Source organism: Chiloscyllium plagiosum, unplaced genomic scaffold (assembly GCF_037043375.1).
Source record: "Chiloscyllium plagiosum isolate Xiang-an unplaced genomic scaffold, Cpla_swu_hap1 HiC_scaffold_26, whole genome shotgun sequence".
Taxonomy (NCBI): Eukaryota; Metazoa; Chordata; class Chondrichthyes; order Orectolobiformes; family Hemiscylliidae; genus Chiloscyllium; species Chiloscyllium plagiosum.
Genome location: NW_028270164.1, coordinates 35,118,794 through 35,139,527, shown reverse-complemented (window position 1 = coordinate 35,139,527; position 20,734 = coordinate 35,118,794). Strand labels below are relative to the sequence as shown.

At 38.4% G+C, this 20,734-nt stretch overlaps 1 protein-coding gene across 1 annotated transcript in view; it reads left to right on the top strand.

The window, feature by feature from the left end:
• The window catches only part of LOC122563224 (ADP-ribosylation factor-like protein 8A), a 52,904-nt gene that overhangs the window by 6,467 nt on the left and 25,703 nt on the right, over positions 1–20,734 (top strand). Inside the window, exon 2 of the mRNA XM_043716808.2 lies at positions 18,991–19,071. Within this exon, the coding sequence (XP_043572743.1) occupies positions 18,991–19,071 (81 nt within the window). The remainder of the gene's footprint in view (positions 1–18,990; positions 19,072–20,734) is intronic.

Genomic DNA, 20,734 nt, shown 5'->3' with positions numbered 1-20,734 from the left:
CAGGTAAAACTTTGATGGATGTTTCAAACTTCCAGCCCAAAACGTCGATTTTGCTGCTCATCGGGTGCTGCCTGAATTGCTGTGCTCTTCCAGCACCACTGATCCAGAGCAAGCAGCAGCACCCATTTCAACTATGTGGGTCCTGGTGGAACAAAATATTAGTGTCAGTTTAAGGACCGAAAATAGCTTGATTGTACTTCAAATATTGCATAATAAAAAATAAATTATTTACAAGAATTGTCGTTTTCATAAGTCTGCAGCAGTAGACAGCTTGTCCACAGCAAATTCACAACACCAATTGAGATGAAAGACAGATACTTCTGCTTTTATGGTGATGAATAAATCTGTGCCTTAATACCAGGATAACTGCTGCTTTTTAAATTATGCTATGGGATATCTTGCAATATTTCAGAAGGAAGCAGGCCTTTCAAATCCTGTGACGCTTTCACACCAATGCAGTATTCCCTTTTGCTGTATTGAAATGTTTGTCTAAATTCTATGCTGAAGTCTAAGTGAGAGGTTGGGGGCAATAATCTTAATGGTACAGAACTAATTTGATCTTTCAGTCTTGAGTTGCATATTATGGTAAGCCTTTTTAAGCTTTTGTGGAATGTTATATTGTTTGAGGCATTTGACTGAATTGCATGTCTTTTTTTTTAAACTTCCTCTCATCCACTACTTAACTATATCATGGAATACTTAATAGGGAATAATATTCATTTTGGGTGTAAAATTCTTTGCCAAAATCAATGCTTTTTTCAACTCCACTTAGCCAATCTAAGATAATGGATATTCTAATTGGTGTTTATTGTTGTGGTAATCTTTGTAACTGAAAATCCCAGCTGAAAGTTGAATGTTCTTGTGCAAGGTGTCAGCAAAGTTGAGCAAAGGAAGAGAGAAGGCAAGCTTTATCAAATTAGATGTCATCAAGCTTGATGTAGAATAACTTAGGTTGAACAACGATTGTACAAGTTCCAAGTTGTGAAAGAAAATACAACTATCAATTGGCTTGAGACATTCTCCAACTTCCAGTACACAAGTCTATTTTATCTTGAAGCTAAGCACTAACTGAAATTTAGCTAAACGCATTTGTGCAATATTTGCAACAATGATCCATATGACTCACATGTCATGTGAGCAGACAAAGGTGAAGTCCAATCTTTCCCACCACAAAAAGCTGTTAAATTATTTGCGGTGTTTTTAAGAAAAAAACATGTTTGTTTGTATCTGACACCTATTTTATAGTGTACAAATTGTGTTTTAGGTTTCTGAGAATGGGTATTTCAACAATATCTGTTGTGTATAAGACAGAATAAACTTCAGCTTGTATACATTTATCCTTCCTTGACCTATTTAATCTATGCTACAATATGGTGAGATTTTTGAGTTTCTGGCTATCAGTCTGGAGGCAGAGGAAAGCTTTGTTAATAAATAATGAATGAGTGGTGGCAGGGGAGAAAGACATTATTATGGGCTCAGCTTGTAGAGAATAAAGGAAGAATTTGGATTTAGTAAAAAGTTGCAGCATCAGATTTTAGTACAATACAAATAGGCAGTCATGACAGGAAAATGAGCTGAACCATTTGAATGTGTCTCACATAAAACTTAATTGCAGTACAATTGTGGTTCCTGATATCCTCTCTCTCAACAGCCATATAAACCCTTGAAGCAGGAAAGAATGGATTCCAAATGAAAAATAGACCACTGCAGGGAAAAGAGAATTATGGGAAATTCCTCTTCAGTATCTGTCCACTTTGTAACCCTTACCAGCCTTACCAAACAAAAGTTGTCACCCTGAGTTTTGAAGTTTTATATTTGCCTCACTAGCTTTTAACTTTAACTATCCTTTGTGAAGTGTTTTCTAGGATCACCATTGAAGATTCAAGCTCTGAATTTAAGGTCATTTATTTGTAAGGATTGTGTGTTCTAGACATCTGCCGCCAGAAACAGGGACAAAAAATTACGGCCCAAGTACAGAACATTGTGGGATATAATAAGTTGTGTTCCAGTCGTTTAAATGCATCTCATTATCCCCACATTTACTCCACCTCCTAGGTAACTTCCTGTCAAAACCAGTACCATGTGCACTCATTTTTAAGTGTTGTCAAACGTTTTTCTGAAGTCTGGTGATCTCTCTAATTTTTTCCTACTGTGTGAGCCTCCCAGCTCCGTGCAAGGCAGGAACTTCTGCATTGCGATGCTGATCAGCATGCTTGGGACCGTCAAGCTGTTGTATGGCTGTCCAGCTTAGTGAATGCTACTGAAGTCCCTAAAATAACATGCATATTCACTCCCTTAACTGCCATGTTGGTTATGAATTTGTGTACTGCTGTGGCAGTGTTTGAGACCTATATGTTGGTTGTATAAATTAGCTTGGAAGATGCATAAATGAAACATGATGGATCTGTCTAATTTTCCTTGCTGCTTATAGCAGTGGTAAACATTATCCCTAAAGCACTATTGCTGACCACAACCGAGTGAGAAACAGGCTCTCATCTTAGTAATCATAGAACAACAGAATCCCTTTGCTTTTGGAAGAATGAGGGATGACTTGATTCAAGTGTATACTATCCAGAATGGTTTTCACAAGGTGGACATGCAAAGGATATTTCATCTTGTGGGTCAGTCCAGAATAAAGGAACACTGTTGAAAAGGAATGAGGAGTTATTTTTAGGGTTGTATGGCTTTGGAGCTTTCTGTCTCGAAAGACAATGGAGGTAGAGTCATTGATTAGTTTTAAGATGCAGATGGATAGATTTGTTGTTAGACAGGGAAATTCAAGGATTATCAGAGCCAAATGGGAATATGGAATTTAAAATGCAAGAAAATCAGCTGTCAATGTATTGAATGGCAACGTGGATTCGGGACCAAAGTGTTCTACTTCTGACTTATTTCATATGTTCGTTCAGTGTTTTGGAAACTGTTTGTTCATAGACTGTGCCGCTGGCCCACTGTTAATTAGGCTGAGTTATGCAACAGTGCACGCCAAGTCCTTGCCTTGTACAATAATCTTATCTGGTATGATGCATGTCATCGTTAAAATGCTGTTGATGGACGATTCAGCGAAAAAGATTGATGTATTTCAGAGTTGTTTTGAGTCAGAGGGGCCATTGTAATTTTTTTCAGGTGTACTTTTTTTCTTGAATTGTGTACAAGTTTTTTTATTTGCGGGAGAAAAAAAAACAAATCTGCTTTTTAGTCACATTTTTACATGGAAGAATGTGCAATCTCTTGTTGGGATAATTTGGTTATGAAGGTCAGAAAGATAAATCCTTTGTTAATGAAGAACATGGGTGTGTGACTTGCATAAATCAATGCTTTTAATTGGATTTTGTATCTTCATTTACATGTGACATATTTTATCGAAATGTATTCAGTAGCATGGTTAAGACATCATATTTGAAGCCCAGAATTTGCTGAGAATATAAAACTGAGTTAAATGTACAGCCTATTATTTATCATCTGGCAGATTGTGTTATGATAGAGAAACTGTGGGTCCATTCATACTCGCAACTCACACCAATTGCCGGGCAGTAAAGTGTGAGCATCTGGCTCCCACTGCTGTTGGCAACATCCACACCAGTCGTTGTGTTTGGGTGACTTCAACAACGTCATTGATACAGCTGGGTGATCTAGTGGGGCTAATAGCAAACTGGACCCCACATCCAGATTTGTGATGACACTGGTAAAAGATGCCAAGCTGCACGACATATTCAGCATTGCTACAGATGGAGCAAAGTGTAGATAGGCCTGTCTGGCTCTAACCAGGTATATCTGCTCAAGTATAATGTTATGGAGTTGAAGGTGTGTACTGTACCTTTAAGACAGTGTGAAAGTTGAAAAGCAGGCAAGCCTGTCATGTGAATGACTACAGGCAAAGAGTGTGCTGGATACCTTGAAAATGTAACATTCGAGCTGTCACTCAGATACTGAGTTGTTTACACAACATTTCAAATTCAACCAATCAGTTTAAATTATGCCCCAAGATACTAAAACCCAATTGAATTTGAATTTTACTGTTTTGGAATTTGGGAAGTTTTCTGTCACTCATACTTAAACAGATCACGAGGCGAGGTGAGCTTTTCTGTGTATTTGGGTTAAATTAGCAGAAGAGCATAAGACCTAGGAGTGGAAGTAAAGCCATTTGGCCTGTCGAGTCCACTCCACCATTTAATCATGGCTGATGAGCATTTCAACTCCACTTGCCAGCATTCTCCCCATAGCCCTTAATTCCTTATAAGATCAAGAATTTATCAATATTTGCCTTGAAGACATTTAACGCCTCCACTGCCCTCCGTAGCAATGAATTCCACAGGCCCACCACCCTCTGGCTGAAGAAATGTCTCCTCATTTCCATTCTAAGTTGGCCCCCTCTAACTCTAAGGCTGTGCCCATGGGTCCTAGTCTCCCCGCCTAACAGAAAAAAAACTTCCCAGCGTCTCACCTTTCTAAGCCATGCATTACTTTCTAAGTTTCTTTTAGATCTCCCCTCAACCTTCTAAACTCTAATGAATACAATCCCAGGATCCTCAGCCATTCATCGTATGTTAGGCCTACCATTCCAGAGATCATCTGTGTGAATCTCTGCTGGACACACTCCAGTGCCAGTATGTCCTTCCTGAGGTGTAGGGCCCAAATCTGGACACAGTATTCTAAAAGCCTAACTAGAGCTTTATAATGTCTCGGAAATGCATCACTGCTTTTATATTCCAACCCATTTGACAACATGACATTTGCTTTCTTAATCACGGCTCAACCCGCAAGTTAACCTTTAGTAAAACCTGGACTAACACTCCCAGAACCCTTTGTACTTTGGCTTTATGAATTTTCTCACCGTTCAGAAAATAGTTCATGCTTGTATTTTTTCCAGGGTGCAAGACCTTTCATTTGCTCACATTGAATTTCATCAGCTATTTCTTGGGCCACTCTCCTAAACTGTCTAAATCTTTATGCAGCCTCCCTACCTCCTCAGTATTACTTGCCCTATCCACTTAACTTTCTACTGTTCTACTGTCTTCTCCGCTAGGCTCTGCTTCCATTTGATGTTCATCGGTTCCTCTTTCATGCCCCTGTAATTACCTTTATTTAACTGTAACACCATTACATCTGATTTTGCCTTCTCTCTTTCAAACTGCAGACTGAAATCTACCATAATACGATTGCTTGAAGTGAGTAACTGTTCCCTTATTTTAAGATCTTTTATAAAGTCTGGCTCATTACAAGGCACTAAGTCCAGAGTAGTCTGTTCCCTTGTGGGCTCCATCACAAGCTGTTCCAAAAAAACATCCTGTAAGCATTCCCTGAATTCTCTTTCTTTGGATCTACCGACAACATAATTCACCCAGTCCACCTGCATATTAAAGTCTCCTATGATCAGTGACCTTGCCTTTCTGACATGCCATATCTATTTCCAGAAACATCTTGCGCCCCTGGTCCTGACCACTGTTAGGGGTCTGTACATAACTCTGTCATTTTATTTTCTGCCTTTGTGGTTCCTCAACTCAATCCACACAGACTCCACATCATCTGACCCTATGTCATTCAGCGCCATAGATTTAATTCCATTCTTAACTAACAAGGCAACCCAGCCCTCTCTGCCCATCTCCCTGTCTTTTTGATAAGTTATAATGTTTAACTGCCAGCCCTGAACCTCTTGCAACCATGTCTGTGTGATGCCTACCACATCATATCATTCACAGTAATTTGTGCTGTTAATTCATTTACTTTGTTACGAATACTACAAGCATTCAGGCAAAGTGCCAGCAAGACTTGCACCATGTCTCAAAGGCATCCAAGATGATCTTTTGGTCTAGGTTCCACTTCATGGAGTATGATGAAACATGCTCATGTGCACAGATGGTGCGCAAGTAGAGCTCTGTGAAGAAACATAATTGCTCGGTAATGTCATTTCAGTCTGACAGAGGATTGCAAATCCTTTCATGCCTTGTATGACATGAAGCACACAGGCAGCACTGCCTCCCAACCATTCGTCTTTCCAACTGGGTCAGGGCTACTCTGAGGTCGATGTTTCACCTTGATCCTGCCTGGCACAACACAGATATGAAGATATTTGAGAGCCTCATGCTCCTCCGGGATATGATCACTTAGGTGCAGGACAGAGGGTGGGCACCTGCCACATCAGCCTAGATCAGGAGAAGGCCTTTGGCAGAATATTGCATGCATACTTTGGGGGGGTTGGGGGGACATCTTGTCCAAAATGGGCTTTGTGGAGGGAAAGCACAATTGGATCTGACTGCTCTACACCAACATCAGTAGAAATTCTCAGTCAATGGGTAGGAATTAGAAACTTTCCCAATCTGATCTGAATTGCAAAGTGCTGGAAAAGTGCAGCAGGCCAGGCAGCATCCTCGGAGCAGGAGAATTGACATTTCAGACATAAGCCCTTCTTCAGGAATGAGGCTGGTGTGCCAAGCGGGCTGAGAAAAAAGGTGGGGTGGGGTGGGGGGGGAATTTGGGGAGGCGCACTGGGGATACGATAGGTGGAAGGAGGTGAGGGTGATTGGCCGGAGAGGGGGTGGGGAGGCGGAGAGGTTGGGAAGAAGATTGCAGGTCAAGAGGGCGGTGCTGAATCCAGGGGTTGGTACTGAGATAAGGTGGGGGGATGGGGAATGAGGAAGCTGGAGAAATCTACCTTCATCCCGTGTGGTTGGAGGGTTCCTAGGCAGAAGATGACGCGCTCTTCCTCCAAGCATTGTGTGGCCAGGGTCTGGCGATGGAGGAGGCCAAGGACCTGCATGTCCTTGGCGGAGTGAGAGGGGGAGTTAGTGTTCAGCCACGGGGCGGTTGGATTGGTTGATGTGGGTGTCCCAGAGGTGTTCCTGAAACGTTCCGCAAGTCGGCGGCCTGTTTCCCCAATGTAGAGGAGACCATATCAGGTGCAGCGGATACAGTAAATGATGTGTGTGGAGGTGCAGGTGAATTTGCGACAGATATGGAAGGATCTATTGGGGCCTTAGAGGGAGGTGAGGGGGGAGGTGTGGGCGCAGGTTTTGCACTTGCGGTTGCAGGGGAAGGTGCCGGGAGTGGAGGCTAGGTTGGTGAGGGATGTGGACCTGACAAGGGAGTCACGGAGGGAGTGGTCTCTCCGGAACGCTGATAGGGGTGGGGAGGGAAATCTATCCCTGGTGGTGGGGTCTGTTTGGAGGTGGTGGAAATGATGGAGGATGATACGATGTATCTCGAGGTTGGCGGGGTGGAAGGTGAGGACCAGTGGGGTTCTGTCCTGGTGGCGATTGGAGAGGCGGGGTTCAAGGGCAGAGGTGCGGGAAGTGGAGGAGATGAGGTGGAGAGCATCATCGACCATGTCTGAGGGGAAATTGCGGTCTTTGAAGAAGGAGGCCATTTGGGCTGTTCGGTTGTGGAACTGGTCCTCCTGGGAGCAGATGCGGCGGAGGCGAAGGAATTGGGAATATGGGATGGCGTTTTTACAGGGGGGCAGGGTGGGAAGCGGTGTAATCTAGGTAGCTGTGGGAGTCGGTTGCTTTGTAGTAAATGTCTATGTTGAGTTGGTTGCCCGAGATGGAAATGGAGAGGTCTCGGAAGGGGAGGGAGGAATCTGAGACGGTCCAGGTAAATTTGAGGTCGGGGTGGAAGGTGTTGGTAAAGTGGATGAACTGTTCAATCTCCTTGTGGGATCTGAAGTCATGCAGGTCTGCCCATTCCTGATTTTATTTGTGTTGCATAGATCCTTTGCTGAATCCATCAGGAACGTTGCGAGTCTGAGTGGGGAAACTGCAGGCAGTGAAGGTCAGTGGGTCAAAGCTTCCCTGTATATGGATGACGTTGCCATTTTCTGCTCTGACCCGACATCAGTGCACAGACTCATGAGTATCTGTGACCAGTTCAGATTAGCCTTGAAAGTCATGATAAATCAAGACAAGAGCAAGGCCATGTACTTTGGGAATGGCCAACAGATCCTTTGTCTGTTTCAGCATCAGGTCACATAACTTGAAGGTGCTGTGATATAGTTTGCAGGGGGCAGGGTGTGTGCTGAACTTTGGAGGAGTATATTGCCAAGATGAGGCTGAAATTGACCAGATCAGAGCATCACTTCCCCTCTTGCAGGTAAAAACCTGGTCATCGGATATTAGGAACTTGTGTGTGTGTGTGTGTGTGTGTGTGTGTAAAACATGTACCCAATGTGGCCTTTATACTGACGGCCACCTTTGTGTGCAGCTACATCAAGCTGTGTGTAGACCCTTGCTACGCAAATGCCAAGTATCACTACATACCGAGATTCTACCTGACCTGGTGTTACAAAGATGAGTCTGGCTTGTAGCTGTGGAATGCTCCAAGTAGTTGGAGTGTTCTCTATTGCCCGTCCTCCGTGGAGAAATTTTTAAAGGAAAATTTTTTGACGACAAGTTGATCAATTCAAAAAAGCATTGTTGATCCTTTCGGAGCAGTCCTGAGCAAATTGTCAAATCATTTGGCAGAATGCCTCATTGTCAAAACTTTCTAACAAATATCAAAACATAGCTTGGCTGATGGTAAGAAGTGCACCATCCATCAGATCCTTCATAGTTTCCTGACTCTCTCTGCCACCACATGCTGCCCTCAAAAAGTAGCTGAAGTGACTGTTGCGCCTCTCCTTCAGGATGGACCTTCACAAAAGGAGGTTTGGAGAGAGATGCAGTGTTTTTTGTTGAGGATCATCCCAAGCAGCTCCATGGTACAGGACTTTGTGCTGTTGTTCCCTGGGACACGCACAGACCCAAATATTGACCAAGCCTGGATGTCTATCGTCTTGGTGAAAGACGCTCTTCGGTCTGTCCAAAACATGTTGGTCTTCCAATGTGAAAAGTTGACCTTGACTGTTGCAGACTAGTACATTCCAAGGTCTAGGATTATGTGCTAAGGGACGAGCTAAAGCTCAGGGCAGTTGCTACCAAGGCGTAGTGGGGAAAGACCACTTTTTCAGGTCTCTCTGCTAAAGTATAATGAGGGTCAGTTAAGTTCTCAGACATCTTATTGCTTCAAAATGAGTGTAAATAGTTTCCTGCATGAGTAGAAAATGCCTTTCCAGTTGCAACTGCAGGGAAGCTCTGAGAAATGTCAAATTTCATTGTGTTTGCTTATTCTCAGCAAAGACTACAGACTGATTTAGGACCTTATGTATGCATTTGTAGATTTTTATGAATAACGTATATGTTTGTAATTAGGAAGTTTTTGGATTATTTAAGAGACTGCCTATTAAATTCATCACCAACTTCTTAATTAGATTCTGGAAATTGCTGCTTTTGCATTTACTTTATTAATTAGGTTCATTACACACCACTTCCACTTACAAATAGTTTGCATCGCTAAACATTTCAGCTACTTTTTGTATATACCAAGTACATGGTGCTGATACTTGCAAGCAAGATTTCTGTTATTATAATACTACCTAATGTTGGAACCTAGAAAGAGTTGGGGAGTAAGTTGATCCTAGATGTATTCAAAATTGAACTGTTTTCAGTTTTTTCATCTATCCAATCTTTCTTTTACCTCCTTTATTTCTCTTTAGGTAATTCATCAGTATTGTTTGTCAGTCATTCCTCTTTTTCCATCTTCAGATTTAAATGTCAAAGAATATATATTTAATCTCTCATTCTTTTAATCGTGTCACTCTATTACCTGTTCAAGTTTGATGACAAATATCTTACAAGTTAGCGGACAAGAGTGTATGTTTTGCAACCTGAATGTGATTCTTGTTCTGTATTTTTAATTGTATGTTTGTAGCATAAATTTTAAAAATAAACCATTTAATTACAGCACGGAATTTGAAATTTTCATCCTCATGGTTTCCCTTGTTTATTATATTCTTCATGCCAAAATAAAGACTCTTTCAGGAAATTATTGACCTTATGATAAATATATTTTGGATGTTTGGCATTTCTATTTAATTAACACTTCAGAAATGGAAATGGTGAAATGTTGACTTCAAAATTGAGTGTCCAGAGGCACCTGCAAGCATGAAAAATGCTAATAGAATTAGTGGTGTAAAATGTATACATCTGTGTATGATTACCATGTAGTCTTTATCTGCTGCATGTGTTAGAAGCAAGAAAGCATCGCATTCTAGGCCTCTCCTTTTCCACCTCCATGAGTTTTGCTTTTTTGCTGAGGATCTCTTGCCTCATTTTTTATTCATTCATCTCTTCCTGCATCCTTTTTGCTAAATTGCAGAAGGGCTGATCCCTAAAGCCATATGAGTTTTAAGTTAGGTGTCATCTGTTTAAACTAAATATCTCAATATTAAGTTTGCTGGCTGGTGACATGGGAATACAGGCCTTAAGTGCTCTCTCAGGTCCATTTGTCATTGATCAGTTAAAATAATGTTTTTGCATTAAGTTTTGAGCAGAAAAGTTAATTATTTAAAAAAAATGAAGGTTGCTTTTTGAGAGTTCTGATAAAATGAAAAGCTATATCATTTTAGAGTTACTTCTTGATTTATTGATTTGCAGTTATCAAAATACTATAGCAAAGATGCCATGAGCCGACGTGCTTTAATACTTTGCAGTATGTTGTTTTGTTGCAAGCTTCCTTGTAATCCATCACTTTAAATTGCTTCCACAGCTGACAGATCCATAATGACCAGCAATTTACTGTAGTGTCATGTAACTTAAAACTCCCTACCAATTTTTTTAAAGGACCAAATCTATAATCATTCTGCCAACTCGCTTTTTCCAAGAGGATTTGGTGTTTTTAAAAAAAAAACATGTGTCCATCACTGCAATTTACTAAATTCTTTGTGATAATGCCAAAAGAGATTAGTATTTTGACAAATTTTTGAATTGCACTTTTTTGTTTTCTAGACCGAACCACAATTGTGACAGTTTTGTAGACTTTTATTGTAGCTAGAAACACAATGTTCGGGTCAAAGGTCAGATATAGAATGATCAGCTGTGCAGTAATGCTGCCTCTACTATGTCCATGAGTATGTCCCAGCCAGCTACGTTATCAGAATATTTATCACTTGTCACACCAATGCTCTTGATGAGGCTGCCCCATAGTAGAAAATTAAGGAAGGTTTTATGCTACAAAACTCATATCCATTTGGAACTGGATTGACATATTAACAGGTTATGGACAGAGGAGATGTTTTCAGGTCACGGTTGAATTAAGCACAGAGTGAACACAACGACCAGTGTCTTCTGTCTTTGAGTTCCCTGTTTTGCTCTCTAAATTATGTAATATTTTGGTAAACCGATTTGCAGTTTAGTAAGGGCAGTTTAGAAATAGTGAAACTAAATGACTTTGTCATTTGTTCTCATTTCTATTGAACTAGACGGTTTAATGTTTCATTTTATTTTTTCCATTTTTGCCCACTGGAAACAGGTGTGTATAAATGTATGCAGTTTTCTATTTAGTGCAAAATAACCATTTCAGTTTCTAAAACCAGACAGTTCATGAAATGCCATAATGCATGTGCTGATGTTATGATTTTAACTGTAATAAAGTATTTACTGAGAGGAAATTCCAAAGTCTGAATTAATTGATAATGCGTTTGTTGAAACATTTCTCCTGGAACAAATTAAACTATTTTTTTAAAAAAAGGTTATCAGCGCCACACTTCCTCTAAAGCTTCTATTTTCCATTAATTCCATGATGTATATGCTTCAATCCAAGTGGATTGAAATGCACGCAAATGCATTACAGTTCTTCACAGATATTTACTCCCCAGATCATGAGAGAGGACAAATGATTGTCATGTCATCTTCCTGTCCTTTTCCAGTCAGTTGGATGTATGACCATCATAACCTACATCCGTGACAATTTTTCTACTACTACTACTACTACTACTACTACTACTACTATTACTATCTTTCTCCATTCACCACTTCCTCTTATCCATTATTGTCGACAATCAAACCTGTAGAGTTTTAATGACGTGGAAAGCATTGCTATCAGATATGTGAAAGTAATTTTCCTTGAGACTGCCTGATGGAAATGAAGCTCTTTGGACCATTTAAACAATGCAGAAAACTTAATTTGGTTGTGTTTCAGTTTCATCTTTTGCTATTGTCACAATGTGATTGTAATTAAAGTCAGTGCAAGAGCTTTAAAGGTTAGCCCCAAAGATAATTGTGGGAAATGCATAATAAAAATATAATAAGAAAGTGCTATCATCCATGTTCATTTGAGCATATTGTCTATCTTGAAAGTTTGCATTTATGTAGTATATTTTTAATGTTGCCAAGATGCTTTGAAATGGGGGAACAGAGTAAAGATAAACATGGAGTGAAAGGATTATACAGAGAAAGATGTAAGCATTAAGAGGTGATCCAACTTTAGAGATCTGAGACAGTAATTCTGGGCAGATAGAAGTCGAAAAGAAAAGGTAATTTAAGGAGTAGATAGTGGGCCCCGTACTGGAAATGGTGCATTGAAGGTAGTGCGGTGAGGGAAATTTACAAAATTTAACAGGTTGGAAGATTATAAGATATGGAGTTGGGAATCTCATCTAGCCTTGTACTGTTACAGATTTAGATTAGGTCATGAAGTGATTTGAAATGTGCAAGAGCACTCTACATATTGTCAGTGAATACAAGTATGACAGCTGAGTTGGATCAAGCTTAGCACAGAATGTGTGGCCATGGTTTAGAACAAATGAATTTTATGCAAGTGAAAAGTAGGAGGCAAGCAAGTTGAGCATTTGGGAAATTGAGTGTTGACATGAGAAAATTAAGTTCCTGGAACAACTGCTGGTATGCAACTACATTGTGATTAATCTGTACCACAACCTTGCTTATCCATTTGAGACCTATACCTACTAAAAATTCATTGATTTCAGTCCTGAAAATTTCTAATAACTTGTATTCTGAGCCTTTTGAAGACCACTTTTTTGTGTGAAAGAAGTGTTTTCTCCCCAAATGATCTAACGTTTAATCTTTATGCCAGTTGTTCCGGATTTCCCACCAGTGAAAGTAGTTTCTCTGCATCTGTTATTTTGAAATTTTATAAGCTCTAGTTAAATTACCACTTGGTCTTCTAACCTGAAGGAAATTTTATTTTCTCTATTCTTTCATGGGATGTGGACAGGCATTAATTAGCTATCCCAAATTGCTCTTTAGTTGACTGAAATGGCTGAACAATTCAGACAGCTGTTAAGAGTTAACCATATTACTTTAGATCTGGAGTCACGTGTGTACTGGACCAGATAAGGATGGCAGTGTAAGAAATAAAAACAGAAATTGCTGGAAAAGCTCAGCAGCTCTGACAGCATCTGTGAAGAGAAATTAGAGTTAACATTCCTCAGAAGTGATGGTAGTTAGGAAAATGAAGATTAGTGTTAGAACGCTGGTTAACCAGATGGACTTTTAGGCCAGTTGATGATAGATACTCACCAATTCTTTTTCTTCCTTGTAGGCAATTCTTAAAGAAACCTACCTCCTAATCCAGGCCTTGGGCATCTGTCCTGATATGTCCTTATGTGACGCATGTCATATTTTGTTTTATGCCTCTGAGAAGTTCTTGGGATGCTTTACTACTTTTTGAGTGCTGTATAAAAAAACTGTTCAGCACTAAATGATGAGCTGCTGGCAGGGATGTACAGAACACATAACTTTCCCCTTTTTATTCCAAGCCATTTGAGATGCATGTCAATATTCCATTAGCACTTTTAATTTTATGTCCATGCTCTAGCTTTTATTGATTTGTCAAAAGCTTCTGAATCAGCATGTTATAATACATGCACAATAGTTCCGTATCAAGGCTGCTTACACAATTGTAGTTCTCGGTGAATTTAAAGCTGAGCGAAGCAAATGAAATGATCTTTTGTTTATTTTGATCCAACAGATGTTTAATTCTCTAATCTACATATGTCACACTTATTAATGCTTCACCTTGTTGTACAAATGGTGCATCTATTTATTTGATCTAGTCTTGGTCTCCTTTTCCACATTTTGTTGAGTGTTGTCAGGTATAAGTAAATATCAGTTTTTTCTGCAGGGAGAAGCAGACAGATACTGTTAGCAATGTTTGCATTTCCATTTGTTCTGTCAATGAAAAACATCTGAATGAGTCTCTACAAACTACTGACAGTACAGTACTGTAAAGTTTATAAGTAATGTATACCTTTTGTGCTTTATTAATAATTAAACTTGGAACCTTCATGGCACGGTTACCTTCGAGATAAACTTAGTTCACTGGACTTACAAAAAAGTACCTTAATTATTTTTCACTGTAATGTCCAATAAAATCATTTGAGTCATCATATTCATTTTTTAAGTAATGACTACTTCAAGTTATTTATATTGCATGATTCTAGCTGCGTTAGATAATTCAGTTTTAAATTATCAGTAGACTTGTACCTGTCTGGTAATAAAGTTTATCCATTCACATGCAAAATAATTGAATATTTAGTAATTTTAATGATTGTTAGAACATATTTTAGCGGAGGTGTTGTGAGATTTGAAAGGGTTCAGAAAAGATTTTGCACGGATGTTGCCAGAGTTGGAAGGTTTGAGCTATAGGGAGAAGCTGAACAGGCTGGGGTTATTTTGCCTGGAGCATCAGAGGCTGAGGGGTGATCTTACGGAGGTTTATAAAATCGTAAGGGACATGGATAGTGTGAATATTCAAGGTCTTTTCCCCAAGGTAGGGGATTCCAAAATTAGGGGGCATGGGTTTAAGGTGAGTAGGGAAAGCTTTAAAAGGGACCTCAAGGGGCAACTTTTTCACGCAGAGGGTGGTGCATGCATGGAATGAGCTGCCAGAGGAGGCTGATGCAATTATAACATTTAGAAGGTGGGTATATGAACAGGAAGAGTTTAGAGGAATATGGGTCGAGTGTTGGCAAATAGGACTATCTTTGGTTAGGATGTCTGATCAGCATGGAAAAGTTGGACTGAAGGGTCTGTTTCCATGCTGTACATCTCTGGCTGTATTTAAAGCAGTGATGATAAATATCAACAACTGTGTATCTTATGCATACTCAAGTGGGAAATGTTCACTATTTGGTTCTTTTAGGTTTGTGAAATTGCAAACCGTCTTTCTGAAATATTGTATTAAAATAGAACAGTTGTTCCTTTCTTTAATTCCTATACCGCAAGATCTCTGGCTTACAATGATCAAAAATGGGGTGAACCCAAATCTGATTCCTTGAGCAGAGTTTTTTTTTTGCCTAGGATACTTTCACTCGCTGCTTCAAATGATCAAATGCATTTGTTGAATTTGAAAACAAATCTGCTCTAATCTGGGGATTGTATTCCTCCTGAAGTTATGACCCCAGCTGCTGATAATACTGGACAAATCCAATCCCAGAGTGAAACATTGCTTGAAAGATCCTAAGTTTTTTTTTCTTTTTTGTTTTGGAGTTTGGTTACCCATGGTGGTTTAGTCACTGAACATATTCACATGAGATTGTTAGTATTCTTTTAACAAAAGTTACAAGTTTATAAAACAAAAGAAATAAAAATAGTTTGAAAAGATTTAATCATAAGATCAGTCTTTGTTTTTGTATTTTTCTTCTTGACAATATCCTTTTACTGTGATTGTACAGGACATTGGTTAACCCACTTTGGAATACTGAGTTCAATTCTGGTCTCCCTGCTAAAGGAAGGATGTTGTGAAACTTGAAAGGATTCAGAAAAGATTACAAGGATGTTGCCAGGTTTGGAGGGTTTTTATAATAGGGGAAAGGCTGAATAGGCTGCGGCTCTTTTCCCTCGAGTGTCGGGGGCTAAGCGGTGATCTTAGAGATTTATAAAATTTAAGAGGGGTATAGATGTGGTGAATACTCAGAGTCCTTTCCCCAGTGTGTCGGGGTCCAAAACTAGAGGGCATAGATTTAAGCTGTGGGGGTGGGTTGGGGGAAGATTTAAAAGGGACGAAAGGGCAACTTGTTCACGCAGAGGGTAGTCCGTGTATGAAATGAGCTGCCAGAGGAATTGGTGGCGGCTGATACGATTACATCATTTAAAAGGCATCTTATTGGGGATATGGTTAGGAAAAGTTTAGACAGATATGGGCCAAATGATGGCCAAGGGGGCAAGATTAATTTAGGATTTCTGGATGGCATGGATGAGTTGGACCGAAGGGTCTGTTTTCATGCTGCGTACAGCTTTTGAACTCCAGCGAAGTATTACTTCGTCTTAACATATTCTTTTTTCAGCCAACTCAGTTTTGATGACCTGGAGACTTCTTTCTGTTTCTGAGGGCTTGGGTTCTTTTTCTGTTCAGACAGATGGGACACTTCTGCAATTGCTTTCACCTGGAAATTCTACAAAGTAACAAACAGCCCTTCTAGGATGTAGTTGTCCTTCTGCACTGAAACCCGATTCTTCTGAATTGATCTGAAAAGTATCAGGGTCCTTATCATAAAACTCAACTCAGCAAGCACTTCTTCCGTTGACAGTATGGATCTCATGCTAGACACTTGCTCTTTTTGGAAGTCATGTCTTCAAATTACTCTTCTAATTGACTTTGACTTTTTTTCAAAAAAAGCTGTCTTCACAGAGCTGAAAAACTTCATTTGCCTGTACTTTAATATCTAAATTTCCAAAATGATCATAACATACAGCTTTTGTTGCAAGGTATTCATAACCTCTTGAGAGCATCAATCATGTAACCTATTTTGCAAGAAAGGTGAAATATCAATAATTTCTTCGACTGACAAAATAAAATGATACAACTTCAGTGGTAGCCCATTGATTTCATTCATGTAAGCCAAAGTTGACTTCACTTTTGTCTTGAGTTGCTTTTTCATTGCTTGTGCTGGTATTTGTTGAAGGAAAACTGATTTTTCTAATTTAGAATTGTAAAATAAATAAATATCTTCTAAAGATTTTCTATTGGATGTAATATTTATTTAGAGTACACTTGGGCATCTTGTACATCGCATACTCGTTTTTAGTATTTGTTGCTCAACTCTTGGGATGTAGAAATCTTAAGAGTGATGTCAGACTAGTGACCTTCTAACTCGAGTGCCTCAATAAATGTTACCAATGAAGCCAGTCACTAAACTGACTCAATATGATTTTGTTGCTCCCAGTGCTGCACTAATGCTGTCAGTTCATGCCTTCAGCATTCTGATGTATTCTTTTTCCAGATGGTCTTTTATATCAAACCAAGGTTTCATATGATACAATACCTGCTTCTGAAATATACTGTCTTGTAAAGCTTATTATAAATTATAGTGTGCATTACTAGTATGATCTTTGCGAATCTAGTTAATGAAATCAAATGGCAACAAGGATACATGAAATTTAGGAATATATAAGGCATCATTGATTTTGAGAGATCTGTTGTAAAAGAACATACTTTATGGATGCAAGAAATGCCAGTTTGCTTAGGTTCTTGGAATGATAAGGCATAAACTTGAGGTAATTCAATTCTATCAAGTCTGCAAGTTTTACCCCTCGCAATTGAATCATTATTTGAATCTGAAACTCCTTTTCTCAATATCCTTTATTGGACCTCTTTTATTTAAAAAGAAAGCCATTTGTTAAGTTTTTATGGTCTGTACTACAATTATTGTGGCCAGAAATGCAAATTGTAACCATATTCTGTAAAGACCAATTAACAAACTCCTTTAATTGATTTCAAGCTTTCTCAGATATGCCGCCTTGTTTCTGTGTTGCTGAGCAACAGAAACTATCTATTACCCCAAAATTCCATGTCCTTGAAGACCCTTTTTTAAAAAATCCTATCCGCTCTTTGACATACAAATTCAGTTACTTTCATAATTCTAACTCTTTCTCTCTGGCAGCAGAACTTAGATTGTTGATATTCATTAGATTTTTTCTGACAAAGAGTCACTGGGCCTGAAATATTATCTCTGATTTTTCTCCATGGATGCTGCCAGACCTCAGATTTTCGAGCAATTTCTGTTTTTATTTTAAGTTATTCAAAAGCCTGGCTAAGAACCATTTGGAATCAATTTTGAGAATCTTTGAATGTTTTAATTTTAGTATTTTGCAAATACAGAGCAAGAAAGACTGATGTAGTTCTGCTATCTTGTCTTTGTGTTGTAACACAAATTCCGACTTTGCATTTTCTGACTTGAATTGGATGGCCTAGCTGCCTGCCCATCAAGATATTCTTCTTTCAGTTTTTCCCAATTCATGATTAGAAAATGTCAGAGATGTTCAGTGGTGTCTAATCCCAAATATTTTGGTACATTGTAAATAAGAACAAATCCAACACAAACTCAATGGCAATTAGTGATGGGCAGTAAAAGGCTGGCCAGCCAGCAACATCCACATCCTGTGAAAACAATAAAATAAAAATGCTGTGAACAGAAGATAAACAAATTGAATGTTTTTCACTGGAATTATTTTGTTCTTGTTGTTATAATCCGAATTCAGACAAATACTGGTTTTGTAGTTTTCATACAATGAATATGAAACATGTGAATACAATTTTTACCTTTCCTTTTGCTCCCTCCACACTCCTCCAATCAACTGTCTCTGTTCTGGAAAATTAATCTGACTGCAATATTTGACAAGAATGAGTGCTCCACTACTGGTTTCCCCAGATATCTCTGATTGCCAAATTCAATAAATGTTAACAATTTGTAATGTTCTGCACATTAACAATTAATGGAAAGAAAATTTTCTTAAGTGCATTAGGTAACTCCTACTGATAGCAGTGCTTTACGTTGCTTTCTTTTTTTGTTTCAATAGAAACTTTTTTAAAAGCTAAATTCCATACATCCATTTATTTCCAGTATTTGTCTTTTTGTAAGTCTGAAATATGCAGATATCTATGCTGGTGTAATTGAGGCCTTGATGTAAACAAATCTTTTTTTTTTAAGAAAGAAATAGTATCTTTTGTGCATACTATTGGTGAGTGTTGTTCAAACATTTTATTTGGAAATCTGTTTGATAGAAGTCACCCACCATGTTAATGAATAAGAAAGATAAATATGAAGCAGTGCTGCTTTTTGAGCAGAGCTGTGAAGTATTGTCGTATATTCAATTATTTTCTGTGGTAAGTCTATTTCTACTACAGTCTTTCCTGATTTTATTTTTTTTGTGCCAACAGTCTGGACAATTCAGTGAAGACATGATACCAACAGTCGGATTCAACATGAGAAAAATTACCAAAGGAAATGTTACCATCAAGGTATTTAGCTCATTCTGATTTTCCAGTGTACTTTGTTTGTAGTGGCTTGATTAGACAAAATATGAAAGATAAAAATAACCTGAAATATCCTAACTCGTGCATTTTCCAATTTTCAGTTAAAGTATTTAATATTGCAAATTTCACCGATTTATTAATATACAATCTTGGTATTGCTAAAAAAAAAAGGACAGATTTTGTCAAACATTTTGTCTTGCATTCATCAGGGGGTTTTGCAAAAATGTCAATACAAGGGTAAAACTTATACTCTAAGATGACAATGCTGATTGGTAAGTGTATTCTGGTAGAGGCTGTAGGGAAATTAATATTCATACTTAGCTTGATTTCAGCTATTATTAACTCATGAATTTAATATTACATTCCTATTTTTAAATTATAATCAATGTAGGACTTCAGTAATGTGACTGTTCAGTGTCACTCTAGCAGTATTTAAACAAAATGGAAGTAACAACTGCTTTGGTTGAATGGGTGAATGATTTTCCTCAATCATTAAGTTGTTTCTTAAAATCTATTATCAGCGGAGGAAAGAAAGATCGCGGCTGTGTTCTATTTTTTTTAATTTGTAATGTTTTAGTTACAAAAGCAATGGCTGCCTTTGCTAAATGATTTAACTTTTGTCACAGTGTGTGATTGATTGATTGATTGGTTTTGTGGGTAGTATAATTATTCTAGGTTTTAATAGTTGAAACTATATGTTTGAAAGTTTAAGGATATCTGTCATTTTATACAGTATTGATTGTGCACTTATTTTGTACAGACTGTTTTATTTATGTATGACCTACTTTGTGATTTATGCATTCGTACTTTGTAGTTTTCTATATTTCCTTTAATATTGTTTCCTTATTTTAAAGTAACTTGTTCCAAACATCCATAATTGGAGGGTGGAAATGCATTAAACAGGTGGCCTCTAACACAGACATTGATACTTGTTTGACTTAATGGTGGGTTTACATCATTTAAGCAAAATCTGAGACAGTGAATTGAAGGTATCATTCACAAGGATGTGATAGCATATATACCTTGACTGCAAGCAACTGAGCAAAGCAGATCACAGAATATTTTGATATTGCAGTGATAAGCTACAAAACGCAGTGAAATGATAAGTAAAGCTATAATGAGCAGTGATGACTCCCCAGTAGTGAATCACAGCTTAAAAGATGTCAGTAGATTTTGTGACTTTCTTAAATGCATAATTTTGGATAATAGTTAATCACTGGAGGGTGATAATAGATGCACTAGCCAGACATTAAAATTCCTTTACTTGTTCTATCTTATTTTGATAGGCTTTGGGGAATGGGTAATATTTTTAATTACCCAGTTCAGGCATGTTACAACATAGTTCTAGAGCAGCTGAGACTTGGATTTGGTTCTTCCGGCTCAGAGGTCGGACAATACTAACTGTGACCCACTGGGGAATAAGGGAAGCTGATTGATAGTTAAAGTAATGAATCAGGGCATAATCTTACAATTGAAGTTAAATTGGATTTCAGAATCTTGCGAGGCATTGCTATGGAGAATCACTTTTAATGATTGACAGTTCACTGTCAAGTTTTGTTTAAATTTTAAATCAAGCAAGTTGACTAATTAGTGAGAACATTGTCCTGAGAAATGAACCAGAAAATTGCAGTTACCTATTTTGGTAAGT